At 42.7% G+C, this 22,351-nt stretch overlaps 1 protein-coding gene across 1 annotated transcript; it reads right to left on the reverse strand.

Moving 5' to 3' along the window:
* Positions 1 to 295: 295 nt before the first annotated feature.
* fgf19 (fibroblast growth factor 19) lies at positions 296 to 6,577 on the reverse strand. The gene is made up of 3 exons (XM_061708491.1): positions 6,373 to 6,577; positions 6,157 to 6,260; positions 296 to 2,372 (listed from the first exon to the last, which is right to left on the reverse strand). The coding sequence occupies exons 1-3, from the start codon at positions 6,575 to 6,577 to the stop codon at positions 2,055 to 2,057; spliced, it is 627 nt and encodes a 208-aa protein (XP_061564475.1). The 3' UTR covers positions 296 to 2,054.
* Positions 6,578 to 22,351: the final 15,774 nt, after the last annotated feature.

Here is a 22,351-nt window from a genome sequence, read left to right on the forward strand (position 1 = left end):
TTTTTGTCACTTTTGTTTAAATTGATGAGTTGTGTCACAATCTGTTGATGTTTTAGACCATGCAGGAACGCAGGGTTCACAAGCCTTTAAGCACATAAACCAAAGCTGTCCAGAAACTTGACAATCAGATAATATTGATCTGAATATGATAGGAGGGTAAAAACACAAACACCCAGAATGCTTTACAGTGAGAACTTTTTTCCAAACAATTTCAAATTGTGCTTCAAACAAAGAGAGCTTTGCCACTTACATTTAATTGGAAACACAAAACCATCCAGTAAATGTACAGGTAAAAACAGGTAAAAACATTTAAATAAACAAATAAATACAGAAAGTACAGCTAGGCTTTTATAATATCTACCAGACTTATATTACATCCTTCTGTTTTTATTGTGAAGGTTTCCTGATGAATGGTCTTCTTCCTCTTCTGTTCAGAAAAAAGCAGCATGTTGTGAGACCCATCGAACATTTCACTGTTTCTTTAATGTCCTAGCATTTTTGTTCTCAATCATGTTGCAACTCATCTCCGAGAGTCAGATGAATTTGGTGCCGTCTCTTTCCTCGTCCTTGCCTCTGTCCACGCTGCTCAGCGTCCCTGCACACTGGCCTTCTCTTGGCTTGAAGTAAACGCTCCTGCCAGTACGGGTGAAGGCTGGACGGACACCCCACGTCTGTTCCGCCTCAACAAACATGAACATTTTCACTAATGGCGCTTTTCCACTAGAACCTACTCAGCCCGACTCCACTCGGTTTGGTTCTTTTCCACTAGGGGTCTAAACGTGCCGAGTAGATACTTTTCTGTATCTATTCTACCGAGGTTCTAAGCGGCTGAGTCGGCTGTATCTGACATCATCACACTACAGGCCACTGATTGGTCGGGGGGTTGGAGTCAGACGTCTGAGTCAGGAGGAGGAAATCAGAGAAAGAGACTCTGACGGATTCTTGTTCATTTTCAGCAAAAGTCTGTTTCATGATCCAACTCTGAGGTGCAGATGTTCATAAACCTGGTGCTGAGGAGAGAATTAAAAAGGGATCTAGACGGCGATAAGGAACGACCAGATCTACCAGGAGCTCTGTCTCTTCATAGCTGCTCACGGCTCCAGCTGACTTTTCAGCAGGGACAAGACAAACTAAAATTAAAAAGCGTTGCCGCTTTACCACACTTCATGAAGTAAGAAATTTAACAATCATCAAACAAACGCAGGGGAAAAAGTTCAGAAATGTGAAGAAGTATTTGGCTCAACGAACTCCTGCACTAAAGTGTCCAGGTACTAAACGCTCTACCAGTGAACAATTGATCTATCAAGAAACAACCAACAACTGCACAACAACCAGCGTGTTTCTAACCGCCGTTGGTGGTTTAACCACGTCTCTCTGACACATTTCCATATTTTCAACAGTTTGTCATGACTTCCACCAGAGAAAACTAAACGTTGGATTAGTTTTACCTGCTCTAGTCTCTCTCCTCCACCTACAAATCCACCATCCAGAGACAACCTGGGACCAGAAGAAGCTGAAGAAACTCTGCAGGGATGATTGGAGGCTGTAGACTTTTCAGCAGCGCCAAGACAAACTAACAACAAAAAAAAGCGTCGCCACTTGAAGCTTCTCTTACTCTCATTTTTTAACTTGATATTGAACACAAGTCACAGACCCAGCAGCACATCTATCATCTCCTCCAGGTTCTACATCTTTAGTGTTGTTGTCTTCTTCGTTTAGATACACAATCAAATACGTCACAGCAGCTTCACTCCAACCTCCTACTTCTGATCTGGGTATTCGAGGGCAAGGCGAGTGGAGTCGGGCTGAGTAGGTACTAGTGGAAACGTGCCACAAGAAAGGCAAGATGGAGCATTTCAATCTCCTCTCTGCTCCAGGCTTCACTTGCTTCCTGTCCAGCCAGGCCTGAGTGGACCGTCCCGGTGACGACCTTTTCCCGGCGAGTCAACGGCCTCCAGTCACTCCCTGGTTCTGTACCTGAGGGGAGGAGTGAACAAACACTCCAGGACACTCCAACCTGCAACAGCTGCAACAGCTGCCTCAGGGCGGCCGCCTCATCGCTTGTGGAAGCTGGGACTGTGCATGATCTGAGAGAGCTTTCCGAAGGAATCCATCACATCCACGGTGTCCTGGGCCTGCGCCGCACTCGGCTGCTCGGGCTCAGCGAGTCCCGGGGGAAAGCTGAGCTGCCCAGGGCCGCTGGCTCTGGGGAGGAACCGGGCCAGAGCCGGAACGCTGCGGTCCAGGCCCTGCAGCCTCTGCTGCTGGTTCCCCAGGCTGAGCAGGGAGCCGTAGCTGTCGGACACGTAGATGTTGTATCCGTCCGCCAGGATCTGCTCCCTGAAGGTGCAGTCGTCTCTGCTGTACGCGTGCTGAAAAACACCAGGGACAAACACATGTGAAGATGGCTGGGCTTGCCTGACGAGATGCACCGTATCGTATCATATCGTATCACACTTCATACTACTGCAGTCTATCTGAGTACGGAAGAGTGTTAGGGCCAGGCAGGAGGAAAATACAAATAATATTTATTTTCATTATGCACTTCGAGAAAAAAGTCAAAATGTCGAGATTAATGTTGAAGTACAATTTCAAGTCTAAAATCTTCCGCTTATCCGTTGCCGGGTCGCGGGGGCAGCAGCCTCAACAGGGATGCCCAGACTTCCTTCACCCCAGACACTTCCTCCAGCTCTTCCGAGGGGAGTCCGAGGCGTTCCCAGGCCAGCCGAGAGACATAGTCTCTCCAGCGTGTCCTGGGTCTTCCCCGGGGTCTCCTCCCGGTGGGACATGCCTGGAACACCTCCCTAGGGAGGAGGGACATGCCTGGAACACCTCCCTAGGGAGGAGGGACATGCCTGGAACTCCTCCCTAGGGAGGAGGGACATGCCTAGAACACCTCCCTAGGGAGGAGGGACATGCCTGGAACACCTCCCTAGGGAGGAGGGACATGCCTGGAACACCTCCCTAGGGAGGCGTCCAGGAGGATCCGGTACAGATGCCCAAGCCACCTCAGCTGACTCCTCTCAACGTGAAGGAGTAGCGGCTCGACTCCGAGCTCCTCCCGGGTGACCGAACTCCTCACCCTATCTCTAAGGGAGCGTCCAGCCACCCTGCGGAGGAAACTCATCTCGGCCGCTTGTATCCGCGATCTTGTCCTTTCGGTCACTACCCAAAGTTCATGACCATAGGTGAGGGTAGGGGCGTAGATTGACCGATAAATCGAGAGCTTCGCCTTTCGACTCAGCTCCCTCTTCACCATGACGGTCCGGTACACCGACCACATAACTGCGGGCGCTGCACCGATCCCTCTCAATCTCCCGCTCCATCGTTCCCTCACTCGTGAACAAGACCCAGAGATACTTGAACTCCTCCACCTGAGGCAGGACTTCTCCACCCACCCGGAGAAGGAACACCACCCTTTCCCGGTGGAGAACCATGGCCTCGGTTTTGGAGGTGCTGATTCTCATCCCTGCCGCGTCGCACTCGGCCGCAAACCACCCCAGCACATTCTGAAGGTCCCGGTCCGATGAAGCCAACAGGACAAAAGCCAATTTTTTCTCAACATTTCAACATTAGTTCACGGCATTTCGAGAAAAAAGTTGAAATGTCAAGATTAATGTTGAAGTACAATTTCGCGAAAAAAGTCGAAATGTTGAGAAAAAAGTCAAAATTTCGTGAATAAAGTTAAAATTTTGAGAAAAAGTGTGAAATTTCGACATTTTTCGCGAAATTGTATTTTTAACATTAATCTCAAAATTTCGACTTTTTTCTCGAGTGAATAATAAAAAAAAATCCCTTCTCAAATAGAAAAAAACCCCCTCAAATATTTTTTCTCGTGCATGGCCCTAATACTCTTCCGTAATCTCAGGGATTAGACTGTAATGTTTTATTGCATATTATTTTTTTATAAAATGAAATGGCAAAAAAACCCCATGTAAATAAGGGCTGAAAGTTCTTGGATGGTTGTTTACTTTGCAGAAACATCAGCGAGAGGCCAAGGTTGTTGTTTCTGCTGCTGTTCCTTTTCATTCAGGTTTTGTGCTTTGCAAACACATCCTAACCTGCACCTCACTGGACAAAGGTTGATGAACCGTGGACTGACTGACTTGCAGTGTTTTCTGATCAACATCGTGACGGACGAGCCCTCGGGTTGTGAGATAGTGTTCTGACACAATCCTTCCTGAAAACCCTTCCAATCAATCTATACTTTACTCATTTATTTCTTTATTTATTGAAACTTTTTTGAGCGTTTTGAAAGATGAAGCCTATTCAAGGCTTTATTTACGAGGCAACACTAGTTATTGTTCAGGTTTCTCTGGGATACTGAGTGCTGAGCAACTGTTGACTGAAGGCTTCATGGTTGAATTGTCAGTCATTTAAATTGACGCTCATCACACAACCACTGAGCTGATCAAGGTGATTCTGGGGATTGTTGGAAAAGCTTCAGGCAATAAATACAATCATTTTGAAATCAATGACATAACAATTGTTGAAGATTCTCACAAGCAAAACTGCCAACCAAAGCTGAAACTGATTGATTCTGCAGTTAAACGTCGAGCTTCTGCAACGTCAACACCAGAGTAATTATGAATCACCCAATAAGCTGCTGGGGAGTCTCAGAGAAGCTGAACATGCTGTACTGTATATATATATATATATATATATATATATATATATAGGAATATGGAAAACATCACTATCTTATGAAGGCATAATCATATGCAAATGAAAATCCTAACAAGTGATCTCAGATAACCCATGATGGTATTGATTCAGTGAGAGCGTAGCTGCCTAAACTCAGCCCATAATCCAGCAGACGAGGGCCAGGACGTCGTCTCCCTGGCCCTGGGCCAACATCGGACCCTCACAGCACTGTCTGTAACCCCTCGCTGATTTATGCTGATTTATGCCTCTGTTCCAGACTGTACTAGCCGTAACCCACTAGTAATGACCGCCCACTCAGCCTCTGGGCCACATCTGGCCCGCAGCAGCAGAATACGGGCCAGAAGTGGCTCCTTTAACTGACGCACCAACGCTACCAATGTCAGTCACATAGATGAGGTACAATGTATAATAATTAACTGGTCTCATTTTCAACTGTCATATAGAAGTTTTTCATTCATGAGGAGGAGGGTCCCCCCTTATGATCCAGGTCTTGGTCCAGGTTTCTACCCCCCTTATGATCCAGGTCCTGGTCCAGGTTTCTCCTTATGATCCAGGTCCTGGTCCAGGTTTCTACCCCCCTTATGATCCAGGTCCTGGTCCAGGTTTCTCCTTATGATCCAGGTCCTGGTCCAGGTTTCTCCTTATGATCCAGGTCCTGGTCCAGGTTTCTACCCCCCTTATGATCCAGGTCCTGGTCCAGGTTTCTCCTTATGATCCAGGTCCTGGTCCAGGTTTCTCCTTATGATCCAGGTCCTGGTCCAGGTTTCTCCTTATGATCCAGGTCCTGGTCCAGGTTTCTACCCCCCTTATGATCCAGGTCCTGGTCCAGGTTTCTCCTTATGATCCAGGTCCTGGTCCAGGTTTCTACCCCCTTATGATCCAGGTCCTGGTCCAGGTTTCTACCCCCTTATGATCCAGGTCCTGGTCCAGGTTTCTACCCCCTTATGATCCAGGTCCTGGTCCAGGTTTCTTCCTCCTAAAGGGGAGTTTTTCTTGCCACTGTTTGGCTTAAGGTTTTTCTCCCACTATGGGAGTTTTTACCTGCCATTGTTTATACTGTATAATAATTTATATTCTGGGTCTCTGGAAAGATCTTAGAGACAACATCTGTAGTAATAGACGCCATATCAATAAAATTGTATTGAATTTAAAAAGAAATTAGCATCTATTTGATTTATTTTGTTGAAGCTGAAACGTTGGTCTTGTGTGGATTTGTCTTTCTTCTTTTTTATTTTGGTATTTATGATGCACATATAAATAAATGCATCAATACATAGATAAATGGATAGATAGATAGATAGATAGATAGATAGATAGATAGATAGATAGATAGATAGATAGATAGATAGATAGATAGATAGATAGATAGATAGATAGATAGATAGATAGATAGATAGATAGATAGATAGATAGATAGATAGATAGATAGATAGATAGATAGATAGATAGATAGATAGATAGATAGATAGATAGATAGATAGATACACCTACCGTTGAGTAGAGTGTGCCATCTCTCTCTATGCAGAGGAAGCGTGAGGTTTTCACTCCCTTGATGACGACCCGGCCCGGACCCACCGGACTGATCTCCAGCAGGCCTGCAGTGCAAACATGTCATGAGTGATCAAGTCCCCAGTGCAGGAGTGATAAAATCCCCAGTGCCGGCTCCTCCGGCTGCTCCCGAGCATCCCGGGTTTTTCCTGCACTTACTGTAGAGGCTCTGGTCTGCAGAGCCGTGGACGTGGCCCTGCTCGGAGATGTGCAGGTGCAGCCCGGGCCGGGCGGCGTACAGGTGTCGCAGCCGCACCACCTGGCCCCAGCCGTGGGCCAGGTGGGGCCCCTGGTCCGACAGGGGCATGCAGGACACTCCAGCAGCAGAGAGAGCCATGGCCAGGGAGACGGCGAGCAGCAGCATGGTCTCTGCACACTAGTCCTCCCTCCCTCAGATACTGGGACTCCACTCCTGCAGCTGGCAGAGAGCAGCAACAGCTTTAACGTGGCCCTTATCAGCTGCAGATAAGCCTCTTCTCAGAAGCTCACAGCCACAATACACCCCTGCGCGTCATCCAACTGAATCCCTGCTCCCTGTTGGCCCCCGAGGAGCCTGCAGGGAGCAAAGTTACCCACCCACCCGGCATCAACAGTACTGTTGGAGATATTTGTCACTTTTGCATTATTTCATCATTTATGATTTAGTTCGTTTTTGTGGTTTAGTTTTGGGAACACACTTTTAGATTGTTTTTGATATTCAGTACTGGAGTTGAGGGGGGATGAGGGGGGATGAGGGGGGATGGCATCCCCCCTGAAATAAAAACTGCTATTTCAACATTTAGAGTCATCACCAGAAAAATAACACCAGAATTTGACAATTTTCACCTGTTTCAAGTAAATTTTCACTTGAAATAAGTAGAAAAATCTGCCAGTGGGACAAGATTTATCTTCTCATTACAAGCAAAAAAATCTTACTTAATTTAGGTGAAAATCTACTTGAAACAGGTGAAAATAGTTTTTTCAGTGATGAGTCTTGTTTTAAGTGTAATGAGATTTTTTTTACTAAATTGAGACATTTTAACTAGAAATAAGACAAATATTCTTGTTAAGATTTGAGTTTTTGCAGTGATCCATGTTACTTATCCTGTGAAGGACAGAGTCATATTGATAAGTTCAGAAAAGTGTTTTTTATTGTTGTGTTTTGATGTATTTGATGTAAGCCCAGTGGATATTTAAAGCTTACAGAAGGCTGCATTTAACTGCTGCTATGTCATTCCTGCAGTATTTCTGCAGGTGTTTTGGTCAGTGCTATCATTTGTAACAAATTATCTGTCCCCATATGATAAAATCCACCATCCCCCCTGATTTTTTTTTACAACTCGAGTACTGATGATGTTTAGTATTGATTCAGTTTATTTTGGTACTTAACCGTGCTTTTATTTTGAAGGTACTGGCTAGCTGAGTTTACATAGGGGTTTGCAGACACAGGTGAGGCAGACACCTGGGAGGGCAGGTGGTTGTTTACCAGGGCAAGAGAGGGGCCAAAGGCCATTGTTCTTTGTTTGATTTTTTGCCAATGGAAAAAACCTCAAGAAACCTTATTTTTTGCCTGGACAATGGACTCTGTTTATCCTGCGTAAATTCACTCCCTAGGTGTCTCAGTGGCCGTTTGATTTGATTCAGTTTATTATAGTTTGATACTTTTTTTTAATAATTCACCTGGAGGATAAATAGCCACTACAAATACCATGCTAGTGTCCAAGGGACTGCCTTTCAAGACATCTTTAGAGGAGCATGAGGCTCCTTTTAAGAAATGAGACTCTCTAGCGCCACCCTTCACCACGACGGCCGTCGGGGGTACTGCAGCCAACAGTGAAGCCGGCACGGGAGAACGGGGAGAACGTGCATGTAGCGTCATGTGACGTCACATCCACAGGACAGCGCGGGAAATTCGGGCCCAGAATTGCAGCACATTTTGCAGCAACAGCCTGTTCAAGGCAACGGAGAGATACACTAGAGGAATCATTCTTTTATATACATATAATATATATACAGACAACAGAAGTATACAGACAACAGAAGTTGTCTCTAGGATATTTCCAATCCCAGAGCAATAATTACATAAACAATGGGAGGTAATGACTCCCCTAGTGGGAGAAAAAAGAACTTTAACCACGGGGAGTGTCTAGATCAGGGGTCGGCAACCCGCGGCTCTAGAGCTGCATGCGGCTTTTTAGCGCCGCCCTATTGGCTCCTGGAGCTTTTTAAAAAATGTTTGACCTTTTTTTTCCTTTTTTTTCTTCTTTTTTTCTTCCTTTTTCCTTTCCTTTTTAATCTCGACATTTCGACTTTTTTCTTGAAATTTCAAATTTTTTCTCGAGTGCATAATGGAAAAAAAATCTTCCCCCAGTTCTAATAATATAGAAACATGCAGCATGTGTTGTCTTCATTCTAAGGCTTATACAAGACTTTTCATTTTTTGCGGCTCCAGACATATTTGTTGTTTGTGTTTTTGATCCAATATGGCTCTTTCAACATTTTGGGTTGTCGACCCCTGGTCTAGTGGCTACAGAGCTGGGCTCGGGTCTAGAGGACCCAGGTTCAGGTTCAAGCCCCGGAATGGCAACCAATGGTGTGTTTTTCTGTCAGATGTAAGTCACTTTGGAAAAGGGCGTCTGATAAAAGTGTCTCCTAAACGGCAGTAGTAGTAGCAAAACAGTGGCAAGAAAACTCCCCTTTAGGAGGAGGACCTGGAAAGAACAGCCAGGTAGAGCAGGAACAGAGAGAGGAGAAACACGATATGTTACCAAAGGTGCAAAAGACAAGATATATTATGGCGCTTTTCCACTAGTACCGACTCAGCGCGACTCGCTTCGCCCCGGTTTTGCGCTTCTCCACCAGGGGTCTAACGTGCCGAGTAGATACTTTTTCTGTAACTATTCTGCCGAGGTTCTCAATTAGTCGGCTGCATCTGGCGTCATCACACTACAGGCCACCGATTGGTCAGGGGGTTGGAGTCAGACATCTGAGTCAGGAGGAGGAAATCAGAGAAAGAGAATCTGACGGATTCTTGTTCATTTTATTCAACCAGCAATGGCAGCAAAGGTCTGTTTCATGATCCAACTCTGAGGTGCAGATGTTCATAAACCTGGTGCTGAGGAGAGAATTAAAAAGGGATCTAGACGGTGATAAGGAACGACCAGATCTACCAGGAACTCTGTCTCTTCATAGCTGCTCACGGCTCCAGCTGACTTTTCAGCAGCACTGGGACGAACTAAAAAAAAAAAGCGTTGCTGCTTGAAGATTCTCTCTCTCTCATTTTTTAACTTGATATCAAACACAAGCCACAGACCCAGCAGCACATCTATCATCTCCTCCAGGTTCTACATCTTTAGTGTTGTTGTCTTCTCCGTTTAGATCACACAATCAAATACGTCACAGCAGCTTCACTCCAACCTCTTACTTCTCATCTGGATGTCTATAGAGAAACAAGGGCAAGGTGAGTCGAGTCGTGCTGAGTAGGTACCAGTGGCGTTTTTAGCTATGGGCTTCCGAGGCTGGAGCCCCGAATGTATTTCCTCTAGCCCCGAACCTAAAACACACCCAAAAAAAAAAAAAAAAAAAAAAAAATTTTTTTTTTTTTTTTTTAGGACTTAGGCGCTCGGGATTTTTTTTTAGGACTTAGGCGCTCGGGATTTATCATAGGCGGCGGGAAGATCGGCCTAGACGGCCGCCCAAATTTTCTCTATGGAGGAAAAAGGACTATACTATACTCTAGCTATAAACGCCTGATGGACTAAAACATGAATGCGTCTGTCTTCACTGGGGTAGTTGTAACTTAATATCAACAGTGCTTTTGACATCGGGTGATTCGAGTCACTGCTACGTGCCAACGAGCTACAGCAGAATGACCCTATTTTTCAGATATAAAGGTGTTATTTTTCATAAACTTTGCGGAATATATTGTGGCGATTTGCACTTAGCCACAATTGATGCCAAGTGGAGAGAGAGCAGGAAAGATGCAGAAAGAGAGAAAGAAGACACAACAACCAATTGAGGACAGAGAACAACAGAGAATGTGAGTGGAGACAGGAGAAAAGAGATGAGGACAGATGGACAAGTCACAGAGACAAGATAGATAACAACAACAACAATTGAGGAGGACTGAGGCCGGTTCTAGGGGGGGCAGGGGTGGGCTGTGCCCACCCAAACGTGCGTCCTGCCCACCCAATCAAAGTTATGGGGATCCTTTATTTTTTTATAATTTTATTTTTTTATAAATATAAAAAAATATCACAGAATATCTGTACCGTTTCTGATTGGGTGGGCACTGCGCATCATTTTTAGACACAACAATGAACGCATACCGCAAAAGTTGTGTCTCGGCGGAGGGACCCAGTGTTCAGAACAGCACACATTGAAGGCTGGTTCCGCGTTAACCACCGCAGAATGGTGTGCGTAGCCTACGGCGTAGCCGTGGCTCCAGAGCCTGCACGGCACCGCAGCGCACTGCCAGCCGCACCGGCGCTCTCCGCCCTCGCCGGGATGGAGACGCCTCTCTCTATCCCGGTCCATGCCGTGCTGGCTCTGGAGCCACCAGCCTGCCGCGGGACCTTTTAAATCAACGCAGAGCCTACGCCGTAGGGTACGATTGATTGATAAAAAAAAAAAGCAAACAAAAAAAAAAGCAAAAAACTAAATAAATGCAGCCTCAACAGGGCACATCCTATTTGTGCCGGTGTTCTGCCATTTTTTTCTGCTTTGCCAAAAATGCTCCCTAATGGTTTTCTACCTTTGCAAAGCTACAATTTTTTGTGTTTTGTTTTTTTCTGTATTTTACTCCCTAGCCCACTTCCTTGTCTCTTGCCAGGTCGTTATTGTAAATAAGAATGTTCTTAATGACCTGCCTGGTTAAATAAAGGCCAATGACTGAATGAATATCAAATAAAGCGATAGAATTTTTTTTTCTCTTTATCGTATAATGTTCACAATGTGCAATGCAGTTCATGTCATGGGTAGTGTATTTTGATGGATCAAATACTCAACATCGCATATTATCCATTTTACATAGTGCAAGAAATGATGGTCGTTGCAATCAAACTTTGAAAATCGACTGTGCGCGTGCGCAGAACCACAAGTAGCATTTCTCGGCAGGTAGCAAGGATTGGCAGAACACCGGTCCCAAGCCCGGGTAAATGCAGAGGGCAGTGTCAGGAAGGGCAATTGGGTTAGCATACTGTGGAGAAGATAGATGAACTGATATGATGACAGCATAGTTTTCTATGCATTTCGGGGGTTTGACCCCCCAAATTTTTTCGCCCGTGCCGCATTGCGGCACGGGCATCGCCCACCCTACATTTCAGTCTGCCCACCTTAGTGGGCCTCGCTAAATCCGGGCCTGACTGAGAACAACAGAGAAATGTGACTGGAGACAGGAGGAAAGAGATGAGGACAGATGGACAAGTCACAGAGACAAGATAACAACCTTTGAGGAGTACAGTTTAAAGCATTATTTATGTGGTTTTTTTTCTTCTTTTTTCCCTTTTTTTCTTCCTTTTTTAATTTCGATATTTCAATTTTTTTCTCGAAAATTTTAATTTTTTCTCGAAATTTTAACTTTTTCTCGACATTTCGACTTTTGTCTCAAGATTGTACTTCAACATTAATCTTGACATTTCGACTTTTTTCTCGAAATTTCGACTTTTTTCTCGACATTTCGACTTTTTTCTCGACATTTTGACTTTTTCTCGAAGTGTATAATGAAAAAAAAAATCTTCCAGACATATTTGTTTTTTGTGTTTTTGGTCCAATATGGCTCTTTCAACATTTTGGGTTTGCCGACCCCTGGTACAAAGTATCTGTGAGCAGGAGAACTAGGAGTTCTATGTACATATGAGTGATACATGTCAGTTGGACAGATACTACTATATAAACAGGTGTGGACAGCGGACACTGAGCAGGTCAGGGCGGGGGTGTATTGGTCTGGTTTGGTTGAAACACCGTGCTCTTGTTTTTGTTGCTGCACCATGTCGTCTGGCAGAGTTTCCATCAAAGTAAACACTGGCTGCTCTCCGTAGCCTCCCTGTGTCCGTCACGTCTTGCATTGAGAATCTAATTGCATAATTAAGTTGCACAAACTACTTTCAAACTCGAAAATTGCACATTTTTTATTTGTGGATAGGGTAAAGTCTACAGATTTAGAATTCAGACTGCAGCTCCGGGTCATCCCACACTCAAATAACAGGCTTCTTTCCGCTCTTATCACGTTATGGCCTGAGCTTCCGCTGCGCTGCTTGGCATTTACATACAAGTTAAACTTTAATCAAAGCAAACATCACAATCACCAAAATGCTCCCGGAGGCCTGGTTTTCATAGCTTATCTCTCAATAAATTTTATGTGTGTGGACCGATCCTCTACGAGGAAGATGATGTGTCTTCTTCTCGGTGTTTTGGCTTTTTAACAGCTTTGACCCCTCTTAATACCTTTATATATCTTTATACCAAAAACATTTGGTATAAAGATATTTCAAAAAAAGTCAATTGATGTCTTCAAGCCTGCAGGGAAAGAATAAAGCGGCTCCTGCTTTATTCCTACATTCCCCCCCCAGTTGTCTGGATCAGTATTAACTGACTCCGGCTTGACTGACAGCACAGCCTGCACTTTATTGCGGTTGCATATTCTTGCCCTGATTCCGTTTTCTGTTGCAGATCTGAAGCCCGTGGATGCAGACCTACTTACACAATCCAGAAAGGTTCAGGGAGAGGCAGCTGTGCTAAAAAAGAAACAAAAAGAAGAAATGATTTGTATTTCTGCAAGGAATCGACTGTGAATATCGGGTTTTGATTGAATCCGGCCGAAGACTTTTCACTTTCACATTGTTGACAATCTGCAGGGCATTTGCTCGACAGGATGATGATATTTTCTTTAGTGTTTTGTGTACCACTCAGGTTCATGGTGATCCCAACGCTGCCCCATGTTGTTATTTTATTCAGCTGCGTTTCCCTCCATTTTTTGTCCTGATGTTTGTGGCCAAAGAGTCCCTTTGGACTTTTATCACAGTGTAAGAAATCTACATCGTTTTCTTTCCTCAAGGGCTCCATACATGTGGACTTTTATACTCAGCAAACATAAGTGCTTTGATAGGTTTTTACTGCTAAGGAGGAGCATTTAATCATTTCATTTTCAGCTTCTTTTTGAGTTGTTTGCATGTGACTGTGGTGGTTTGATTTTTTTGTACATGTAAAAGACAACAATTAAAAGAGAAGATAAAAAAACTATAATTTCATCCTTTAACATTTAATATCTTAATTTACATGTGCAAAAAGGAGTAGGAAGAAGTGTCAACTTATTTAATCCTACCCCCATTCACTAATAATGTATTAACAAGTACAGTATTTATAATAACTAACTATACTATAATTATACTCACACACTAACCTATACATACATACACATAGTTGAATATTTCTATATATTTGTACACACATGCCCATATACATATTTATATAAATATACTTATTTACACCATACTATCTCTATATTAACTCCATCTGCTCTATATCTATATATATATATATATACACAGTAAATACACAAATATACACATACATATTCACACACATATACACACATATATACATATATACATAGTTACTGAATAAGTTTGAAAAATGAGCACATTAACATGAACAGCCGTCAGCTGATCATTGCTGTATTCTTGGCATGACTGATAGAACTAGTCATTTATGTGTAAAAGGCTACACAAATGTTGGTCATGTCACAGTTTTGTGTGTTTTTTCTATTCTTTTCTTCCCATCTTTTTATTTTAATACATTTTGAGAGAGGTTCATTTGATCTCAGTCGATTTAAAGTAAATAAAGCAAAATATATCTTCATCATGTAATTTTGTTACTGAACCCTATAATGCCAGACGTATCATATTTATTCCGTACATTTCTGAGACCTTTGTAATATCCTCTTAATCAAAAAAGGGGAAAAAAGTGTTATACAAACCAAAAAGTTGTCAAAATAAAAAAACTAAACATGTAAATGAACCTAATGTATTCCTAAAGATGAGGAAAATGATGATTTAGAAATTGTTTTAATACAACATTTGTAGTGTTTTTTATTCCAATATATAATTAACACTTCAAATACAAATGAATTGTAGATTTTTTTGGTGTTATTTCATGTCAGGCTTTAAAGGGTTAAGATATCTGATCAACTTCAGTCAGTAGATGGCAGTCAAGATCAGGAATTTATCTTTTATACATAATGACATCCATCTATCCATCTATAGTCACCCAAGAAGTTGGAATCATTTTGTTTTCAGAAACATTTCTTTTTTATTCCTCTTTTAATTTACAATCATTTCATGTTGGAAAGTAAAACATATTCTATTAACTTTTTCCCATGTTACCATTAATACCCTGTTAACTTAAGTTATGTTTAACGCCACTATTTTATTTTCACATGAAATTAATTCATGCATGTACCAGGACCCCTGACCCTCCACCCGACCTGTTACTAGAGAAACCAGTAGACGCTTTAAACCCCAGAAGGCTGTAAAACACAAGGCACGAAGCGTTGGTGACGTGAGCCGTTGGTTTTCTGAAGCCTCTTTTCCTGCAGACTGTCAGGCCCAGACTCAAAGCAGGACTCACATGCAGAGATATTAGATAAAGGCTTTTATTGAATTCAATAACAAATGGCTATAAACAAAACTAGACACTATACTATTACTATAGAGAGAATAATAAACACTCCAAGAGGAGGGAAAAATAACTAATAAAAAGAAACAAATAAACAGAAAATGCTCCGTATGGAGGAAAAAGCTGCCTATGTAAAATAATTTGGCTACAAACACAAATCACTCTTAAAGAGGAATAAACAAAGGGCTATGAATCTAAGCTAAGGTAGAACATTTACAAACAAAATAAAATAATAATTCGTCACGAGGAACAAACAGCTCACTACGGTGGTTACTACGGCTGTGGACATGGACCGAGGCTCTGGTGCAGGACTATGGAGGTAGATTTGTGTCTTAATTATTCAATCAAAAAAAATTGCTTCAAACAAAAAAAATATTTTCAATTTAAAAAAAATTCACTTAAATCAAAAAAAATTATTTCAATCAATAAAAAAAGTGTTTGATGCAAAAGAAATATATGAGGCTCAAAAAAATGCATTTGAACACTTTTTCTTTGATTGGAAATGTTTCAGCAGCACGGTGGCTTGGTGGTTAGCACTGTTGCCTCACAGCAACAAGGTTCCCGGTTCAACTCCCAGGCCCAGCAGGGTCTTTCTGTGTGGAGTTTGCATGTTCTCCCCGTGCTTGCGTGGGTTTTCTCCCACAGTCCAAAAACATGCATGCTAGGTAAATTGATCATTCTAAATTGCCCGTGAGTGTGAGTGTGTCTGGTTGTCTGTATATATGTGGCCCTGCGATGGACTGGTGACCTGTCCAGGGTGTAACCCCTGCCTCTCACCTGAAATGAGCTGGTATAGCAGACCCCCGTGACCCTGCAAAGGATAAAGCGGGTATAGATAATGGATGGATGGAAATGTTTTCTTTGATAGAAGTAATGTTTTTTGTGTTTGGGCCATATTATGGGTAGGACATTTGTGTCTTTATCATTTAATCAAAAAAGAAGTTGCTTCAAAAAGAAAAAAAATATTTTCAATGGAAAAAAAATCACTTCAATAAAAAGAAACGTTTTCAATCAAAAAAAAAGTGTTTGAAAGAAAAAACATATTTGAGACCCAAAAAATTGCAATTGAACACTTTTTTTATTGAAAATATTTTTTTCGATTTGAAGTGATTTTTTTTTTGGATTGAAGTGAAAAAAGTTTTGAAGCCTTTTTTTTTGATTGAATCATTTTGACACAAACATCCCAAGTGGGTGGAGCTTCCCCATTGGTCAGACATGTTTGAGTGACAAGTGTCTACACCAGGGCTATTCAATTGGCGGCCCGCGGGCCACATGCGCCCCCGCCAGGAGCTTTGATGTGGCCCCTGGTCATATTTCAAAAAAGGGGGTGTTTGTTGAAATATTGTTATTTTATTGTATATATTGGGGTTTTTTTAATAATATTTTTATAACTGGCTACTATAGACTAAAATGCTTGTGCTCAATGCTTAATATAATATTCAAATAAGGAAATCTTGGTGGAAAGTGGTGCTTTGTCATTATGGCGTGTTTTATTAAAAGTAGGTCAATATCAATTTCATTAAGTTTGCTCAATGCATGGTTTCAAAATGAAGTTGCATTCAAAATAATATTTCTTTATCTGAATATTATATTTAACATTCACAATTACTAAATCTGGAGACAATTAATACATAATTCATATGTAAACTAGATATATTCAAATGTATAATACAAATGTATTATATTTACATAAGTCTTCGTCTTTGAGTGCAAAATACATTTTGAAAACCCCCACATTTTCATATTGTGCGGCCCTCTCCATACAGTCCTTTTGCAGATGTGGCCCCCGGCCGAATCTAGTTGAATACCCCTGGTCTACACCAACCACGTCTTTCTGACAAGCAAGTTATGGTTGCCAGCAAGACCTGCGTGAATATTTTTTTATTTTTGAAGCAACTTCTTTTTTGATTAAGTGATAAAGACACAAATGTCCTACCCATAATATGGCCCAAACACAAAAAACATTACTTCAATCAAAAAAGTCGCTTTAAACAAAAACAACTTCACTTCTATCAAAGAAAACATTTCCAATCAAAGAAAAACATTGTTCCAATGCATTTTTTTGAGTCTCAAATATTTTTTTGCATTCAAACACTTTTTTTCTCTGATTGAAATGTTTTTTTGATTTAAGTGAAAACATTTTTTATTGAAAATATATTTTTTGATTGAAGGAATCTTTTTTTTTGATTGAATAATTAAGACACAAATCTACCTCCATACAGGACAAGGACGAAGACACTCTGGCACAAGACAAGGAGAACACAGACTATTTAAACACAAGGAGGGAAATAGGGGACAGGTGTAAACACTTAAGGCTGAATTATGCTTCTGCGTCACACCAACGCAGAGCACACGCCGCAGCCGTAACGCCGTGCTGAACCCTTCTGACTTCTCCGTCACTCCATTTGGTCGCGGTGCAGTACCCCCCGCGGCCACTAGTTAGCGATCTTTTTCTGAATGGTTTATCCGACTTTTTCCGGTCACAGTAAATCAAGGAAATAAGGACAACTATTGTGCATAAAACCAAAACAAAAAAAATCACATATAAATGAAGAAAAGAGCCCTGGAAGTTCACTACTGATTCAAACCGGAAACCGGAAATGCTTCGCTTTCAAACGAACCAAACGAACTGCGTCTCCTCGACGCGTAGTTACAATTTTCGGAAGGTGCGCGTCACTGACACCGCAGGTGACGGCGTGTCGTCTGCGTCGATCCAAACCACACGCCGTAGGCACGGCGTCATTTTGACGCAGAAGCATAATTCAGCCTTTAGGACAATCAGACTGAGACACATGAGGAAGAGCAAGGGACCTGAAACCAGAGGACAATTACTTACCAAAATAAAACAGGAAATGACAGGACAAAACAAACCCAAGACAAGACAAACTCACCACGGTGTAACATAGACTGTATAATACAAACAAGATTATTCTCTTGTATGCGCCGCCACGGTGCCCTGGAAGCCGAGAAGGACGCAACCACTCAATGAATGAATGAATGCCAATCAAAGTTGGCTGTGACCGCCAGCTCCCTCTGATGACCCACGTTGCAGGAGCTGCAGAGCTGCCGGCAGGTTGTGTAGGCTTCACATGTTGTTTTTGGGGGGCCAGATCAGCCTCTGGGTTATTATCACAGACTTTACATTATAAACTGCTGAATACTTCCTTAGCTTTGGGTCATGAGATGACTGTTGAGGAAGTAACAGTGACTAGCCATCCGCTGGGCAGACTCAGCCAAAAGGATGTACCTCATATAAGAAAAATATGGCTTCATTATAAATTTAGCTGATGTACAAAGAAAAATGACCCTCCCTCAGAGTTGTCGTGGATGTGAGATCCAACTATACAAACTAAAGCTGTTCATTTGAGGATGTTTCAGTGGACATCATTTTTATTGGAATTACTCAGATCATCATCAGCTGTTATTGGTTGTTGGGACAAAGTTCAACCTCTGTAGGCGTTAAGGTTTGGTTTTTGACATATTATAATAGGTGAGGCAAGTTTATTTTTATAGCACAATTCAACACAAGGTAATTAAAAGTGCTTTACATCAACATTAAAAGCGGCAAGACACAATTAAACAGTAAATAAACCATACAATTAAATAAAATGATAAGAAAAGAGGTAAAAGCTGCGTTCTGGCCTGTGTTCCCGGCCCTCCCCCCCCTCTGGTCATCCCATTGCTTCTTCCACCTGCCTACGTGGATGTCTGCTGTTGCTGCTTCCACCTGCCTGCACCCCCCCCCCCTCTGGTCATCCCGCTACTCCTTCCACATGACTGTTGTGTGCTGCTGACGCCCCCCCCCCCACCTCTGGTCATCCCGCTGCTGCTTCCACCTGCCTGTGTGCTGTCGACGTCCCTGACTCCCCCAGTCTGGCCTTCGGCAGGAGGGTCCCCCCTTATGAGCCTGGTCCTGCTCAAGGTTTCTTCCCTCCTAAAGGGGAGTTTTTCCTTGCCACTGTTTGGCTTAAGGCTTTTCTCCCACTAAGGGAGTTTTTACCTGCCATTGTTTATATAATAATTGCTCGGGGGTTTATGTTTATGTTTATGTTTATGTTCATGTTCTGGATCTCTGGAAAGCGTCTAGAGACAACATCTGTTGTATTAGACGCTATATAAATAAAATTGAATTTGAATTTGAATTAAAATAATAAAAAGCACAAGTTGTTAAAACGTAAGGGCAGTAGATCCAGCAGGTACATCTCATTCTTACAATAGCAAGAATTACGTTTCTATACAGTCAAAATGTACAAAGACCGGGTCAAATACAGTATTACAAAAGTAATCTGTAACAATTCATACGGTGAATTAAACCAATTTGACAATTCTATGCCACAATGCCTGTTTCCAGGTCTTATTTCACACAACTGACGAGAATTACGTTTCTATACGTTCAAAACGTAAAAGACCGGGGTCAAATACAGTATTACAATACAATAATAATACAACAACAAAAATTAGTTTAACCCAAGAATTATCTCTGCGCCTGTACTAGTGCAATTTGGAAAATATATTTTTTAAGGTAAGCAGAACTTTCAAAAAAATATTTGTGTAGTTAATTGTGAGTTAACTATGAAAATCTGTTGATTAATCGTTATTAAAAGTACAAGGACTTATGGTTTAAACCATATGTCAATCAGGTTTGTAAAATAGCCTTTTTCCATCTCCGTAATATTGCAAAGATTAGGAAAATCCTCTCGCAGAGTGATGCAGAAAAACTAGTTCATGCGTTTGTATCTTCTAGACTAGATTACTGTAATGTGTTGTTAGCAGGATGTCCAAGTAATTTGCTGAATAGGCTCCAGCTGATCCAGAATGCAGCAGCACGAGTGCTGACAGGAATCAGCAGGAGAGACCACGTCTCTCCAGTGTTAGCGTCGCTCCATTGGTTACCCGTAAAATTCAGAATCCAATTTAAAATTTTATTACTTGCGTATAAAGCCCAAAACGGCTTAGCTCCGCATTATTTGCAAGACCTGATAGTGCCTTATGTTCCTGTCAGAGCTCTCCGTTCTCAGAGTGCAGGTTTACTCGTAGTTCCTAGAGTATCTAAATGTAGATTTGGAGGGCGGGCGTTCTGCTATCAGGCACCACTACTATGGAACCAACTTCCAATCTGGGTTAAGGGGGCTGACACCACCTCCACCTTTAAAACTAAACTTAAAACATTTCTGTTTAGTAAAGCCTATAGTTAGTGTTTAGTAAACCTCTAGCTGGTGTTGGTAAATCTCTAGGTAGTGTAAACTTTAGTGTGTCAGAGTCGCTCCTGTAGTTTCTTGTGCTGGCCCCCCCTTCTCCTCCCTTTTCTCTCTTTTGTCCATGTTGCAGTATCCTTTGCCGGACACCGGAACCTGCAGGTGGTTGTGGGTGGCTTGTAGCTTGCATTACGGAGCACAAGTCTTTCCCCGACCCTGCACCCCAACCTGGGACTTGCTGATTGGGCCGGAGCTTCGGGAGCTGCGTGCTGGCCTGCGGTCCCCACCCCTGGTCATCCCGTTGCTGGCACCCCCTTCTCCTCCCTTTTCTCTCTTTTGTCCTGCAGGTGGTCGTGGGTGGCTGTAGCTTGCATTACGGAGCACAAGTCTTTTCCTGACCCTGCACCCCAACCTGGGACTTGCTGATTGGGCCGGAGCTTCGGGAGCTGCGTGCTGGCCTGCGGTCCCCACCCCCGGTCATCCCGTTGCTGCTTCCACCTGCCTGCTGTGCTGTTGCCGTCCCTGACCCACCAGTCTGGCCCTCGGCAGGAGGGTCCCCCCTGATGAGCCTGGTCCTGCTCAAGGTTTCTTCCCTCCTAAAGGGGAGTTTTTCCTTGCCACTGTTTGGCTTAAGGTTTTTCTCCCACCAGGGGAGTTTTTACCTGCCATTGTTTATGTAATAACTGCTCGGGGGTCATGTTCTGGGTATGGGTCTCTGTAAAGCGTCTAGAGACAACTCTGTTGTATTAGACGCTATATAAATAAAATTGAATTGAATTGAATTGAAGGACGCACTAAAGTAAGGAACAAAAAGAAAATCTCTAGGGTACTGTAGGTCCTCATGGAGCCACTGGAGGACGGTGTTTGTTGGGGAGGCTGAATATCCGTATGAAAGGATGCAGGAAGAAAGACAGCCTTGAGACGTACATGAGAGATTTCTTTAGGGTTCTAAGAACTAAAGAAAAGGTCTGAGAAGAGAACTGCTGCTCCATATTCACAGCTATGCAGTGTTTGGAGTCGGGCAGACAACAGAGCAAATAGCTTAGAGACATTTAAGGATCTACACGCAGTGCAAGCACATTCAGATATTAGTGCTCACTTCAACATACTGTAACAACAAGTAATTAATCACCCCATGGACACAGCCTGTACTCTTCATCAAAATCATCTCCAGACACTAGAATTACATATTAATGAGGTGAGTTTGGAGATCAAAATAAAAAAAGAACAGAACTGGACAGTGATATCATTTGAATCTCTGAGTGCATGAAACACTTGTACTTTGTGAAATGTTAGAGCTGTTTGTGAAGTTTTGTTTACTTGGTTACAGGCTCGGCACTCCAGACGGTGAAATGCGCTTTGCACAGCAGGCTGGTGCAGTGGGGTTGACCTGCTGACATCTGAGAAGCATGGCTTCCTTGTAATGTTGATGATGTGGTCTGAGCTGCTCGGTGCATGAAAAGCAACCAAGGACTGGGCTTGATGATGTCAGGTCACAATACCGGGCCTCTGTGAACATGATTGTTGCAGAGCCTGAACCAACTGACACATACACACATTCAACAGGGTTTCTCCAGCAGATAGCAGGGGCGACGCACTAATGGTGCATAAGCAGAGAGTTGGGGGTGGATAACATGCAACTATGTCAAAGTAACTGTATAATAATATGTTTGGCTTTTTAGGGCCCAAGCACTGACAGTGCGAAGGCCCTATTGTATCTGTAGGAATTTTTCTCGTTTTTCTCGTTATCCTCGTTTTTATTCAGACGAAATGAGGGCCTTTTTTCCCCCTAAACGTGCCCCAAAAGTCACCAAATTTTGCACGCATGCCAGGCCTGGAAGAAAATTTAATATTTAATTGTTTGCATTAAGGGGCGTGGCCTAATGGCTCAACAGCGCCCCCTAGAAAACTTCTTGCCTCAAGCCCCACAATACGGTTTGACGTACATGCACGAAAATCGGTACACACCTGCATCATGTCGCAACTTAAAGAAAAGTCTCTTGGCGCCATGGCCGAAACCGAACAGGAAGTCGGCCATTTTGAATTAATCGTGTAATTTTGGCGCAATTTATGCCATTTCTTCGGCCACTTCTTCGCCTGAACCTGTAACGTGCACCCAGGTGTGTTATACATCAAAATGTGCGTCTTGATCCTGTAACGATGTGCATTACTTTTCTCAGTCAAAAGCGTTACCTTGGCGAAGATAGACGCCAAATAGCGCTCCCCCCCTTCTTCTGATTGGTCCATATTTGATAGTTCCTACCTTCTGCCATAACTTTTGAATGATTTGA

Source organism: Cololabis saira, chromosome 2 (genome assembly GCF_033807715.1).
Source record: "Cololabis saira isolate AMF1-May2022 chromosome 2, fColSai1.1, whole genome shotgun sequence".
Classification (NCBI taxonomy): domain Eukaryota; kingdom Metazoa; phylum Chordata; class Actinopteri; order Beloniformes; family Belonidae; genus Cololabis; species Cololabis saira.